General features: G+C 59.9%; 1 protein-coding gene across 3 annotated transcripts in view; it reads right to left on the bottom strand.

Annotated features, from left to right (window-relative positions):
* The window catches only part of P2RX5 (purinergic receptor P2X, ligand-gated ion channel, 5), a 13,361-nt gene continuing 10,887 nt past the window's right edge, over positions 1 to 2,474 (bottom strand). Inside the window, exons 13-14 of one of the 3 annotated variants that reach the window (XM_010847472.1) lie at positions 2,354 to 2,463; positions 1 to 986 (exon numbers count right to left, since the gene is read on the bottom strand). In XM_010847472.1, the coding sequence (XP_010845774.1) occupies positions 917 to 986; positions 2,354 to 2,463 (180 nt within the window). In that variant the 3' untranslated portion in view covers positions 1 to 916. Of the gene's footprint in view, positions 987 to 2,353 lie in introns of all 3 variants that reach the window. The other 2 variants (XM_010847470.1, XM_010847473.1) reach the window with 2 other exon arrangements.

The raw sequence follows: 2,474 nt of genomic DNA, 5'->3' as shown, positions 1-2,474 counted from the left end.
TTTGGGGGGGGGGGGTGAGGGAGGGCTGAGACTGCATTTCTAACAAGCACCTAGGTGATGCCCGTGCTGCGAGTCCATGGACCACGCGTTGAACAGCAGTGCTTTACAGCGACTGAGGGAGGGGGTCAAGGACCAGCTTACTTACAGCTGTTTCCACTTGACATCAAGCACCATCCATCATCTCATTATCCCTTCAGATGGGGCCTTAGAGGAAGGGAAGCCGAGCAGGGAAAAACAAGCCCAACAGAACAGCGAGAGCCCAACCACACAGGCAAGCACATCTCCCATTGGGGTGAGACGCTGTCCCCCAGGCTCCCCGAGGCTCTCCTCCTCCTCCCCTCATGGCCGGCTGCCTCCTCATAGGTCCAGTCCTTTAGTCCTTTGCTGGTTGCCTCCTTGGACACCTTTAAATTTCACCCCTGGGGGCAAGGCCAAATGTCCGCTTGGAAGTTGACCAAGGTCTTTCTGTGAGGAGCCATCATTTGCTCTGAGGGTTTCAGAGCTAATGGTACAGGTCTCAGCTAGCGGCTGGAGGCAGGCCAGAGTGTGCGGCCCAGCTGTCACGTCCATCAGCTCTGAAGGGAATTAGATGAGTGCTCCCCTCTCTGAGGGCCGGGTCAGTGTCTCATTCAAGCATCTTTTGGACAGGGTCCAGCCCACAGCTGGCATCAAAAACCGTTTACCACATGGATGAATGAGTAACTGAATGCGCTTTAGGGCCTCTTCTGCATGAGCCACTGCGCCCACTGGGAGGCCCCCCTCCCCACACACATAACAAGAAGCTTGTAGCAAGATCCCAAAGTGCAGGAGAGGTGCTGTCCCTGGAGGCCTGGTTCCATGTGGACGACGACAGGACTCTTCCCACTTCAGAGGTGTGGACAATTGTCCTAAATCTGCTCTCAGCCAACATCCCTGGCTACGCCTCCACGGTCTGCAGGCTCTGCAGCTGCTCCACATTCACCTTTCCGTTCCCCTGGTGGCCGGACCTGTGTGGGCAAGTGGGGGCACACAGGACAGCTGGGGCAGGGATGGTCTCCCTAAGGGCAGACTCAGCCCGCAGAAGCTTCTGGCAGGCAGCGCTGCAGGCGGTGAGCACTGGCAGAGAGGGCAGTCTGATGCTCGGGCTGAGGCATCTGGAGCTGCACCAGCAATGAGCAGCAACCACCTCGGGTGGGGGGCCCTCCTGAGCGACTCCCCCGCCGACACCCACAGCAACAGTTGAGGCTTGCCAAGACCAGCAAGGCAACCACTCTTCCCTCTCGCATGTGAAGGAGCACAGGCGAGCACCCAGGAAGTGGCACTCAGCTCAGGGAGTGTGTGGGAGGGCTGCTGGCACAAGCCTACCCGGCAGGTCCCCCAGCTTCTCCCTCTGTCTTTCCCCACACCTCTCCCTACTTGCCTCCCCTCTCGTCCTGGCTCACTTCTCTGTCTCCCCCTGCCCACGCTCAACTCCCCACTGGAGGCTGCCAATCGCTGAGTCAGCAGAGAATGAACGCTCAAGGCAGATGGCACCCAGCCCAGGTCAGTGAACCCCTCTGACACAGTTGACAGGAGAGTCAGGGAACCCTGCTCACTGGGCCAGAGGGGCCCCTGTGTCCAACACCCCTGGATCAAAGGGTGATCAAGCCCAGAAAGGGCCAGGCGCCTGCCCAGGGGCACACAGTGAGGCAGAAGCAAAGCAAGCCCCAGGGCTGCCTCCCTTGCCAGGCTGCCCGGGGCAGCGTTCCAGGGAAGGGTGGCCTGCAGGCCACCTGTCAGCACAGCCACCGCCATCCTGAGGCTCGGGCAGCTCCAGAATGTCCACATCAGAGAGGAGCATAGGGGAGGCAGCTCTGACAGGAGTAGAGGAAGGAAGGGCTCGGTAAGGTCAAATAACCTGATGGAGAAGGACTGGATTCTAGGAGCACACTGCCCAGGTTCAAGTCCCAACTCTGCCATTTATTAGCCATGTGACTGAAGCAAGTTACTTGACCTTTCTGTGTCTCACTTTCCTCATTAGTAAAATAGGGACTGTTGGTGACCATCTCATTAGAGTGCTGAAATGAGCTCCGGGCTCAGCGCAGTGCCCAGCAGAGGAAGCCTGAGTGCATGTTAGTGCGTTGCTGTTGTAGTGCTGGGGCAGCATAGTGGCAGGCAGGTCTGTGGTCACCGGGGGTTGGGAGATGATGGGGATTGTGGAGGAGCTAAAGCGCCAACCACCAGCACCCCTCCTCCCAGAGTCCAGCTTGGATGGGCTCCGTGAGGTCCCCCGCACCCTGCCTTGTGGCCAGGTCACCCAGAGCCGGGAGCACGGTGGCAGCTGGGCTGTCTCCACAGGCCTCCTTCCTGGCCCTTGGCTGGGCAGCCCCCTCACCTGGCGGGCTGGAGGAGCTGCCCACACACACAGCCATTCTCCTTCTGGGCGCCGCCTTCATCCTGCGCCTCTGGCTGCTCCGCCAGCCCCGCTGCGTCCGGGGCCACGCTCTGCTGTGAGG

The sequence above is a fragment of the Bison bison genome, unplaced genomic scaffold (assembly GCF_000754665.1).
Source record: "Bison bison bison isolate TAMUID 2011002044 unplaced genomic scaffold, Bison_UMD1.0 scf7180017864249, whole genome shotgun sequence".
Taxonomy (NCBI): Eukaryota; Metazoa; Chordata; class Mammalia; order Artiodactyla; family Bovidae; genus Bison; species Bison bison.
Note: the sequence above shows the minus strand (reverse complement) of the source record. Positions and strands in the feature narration are given on the sequence as shown.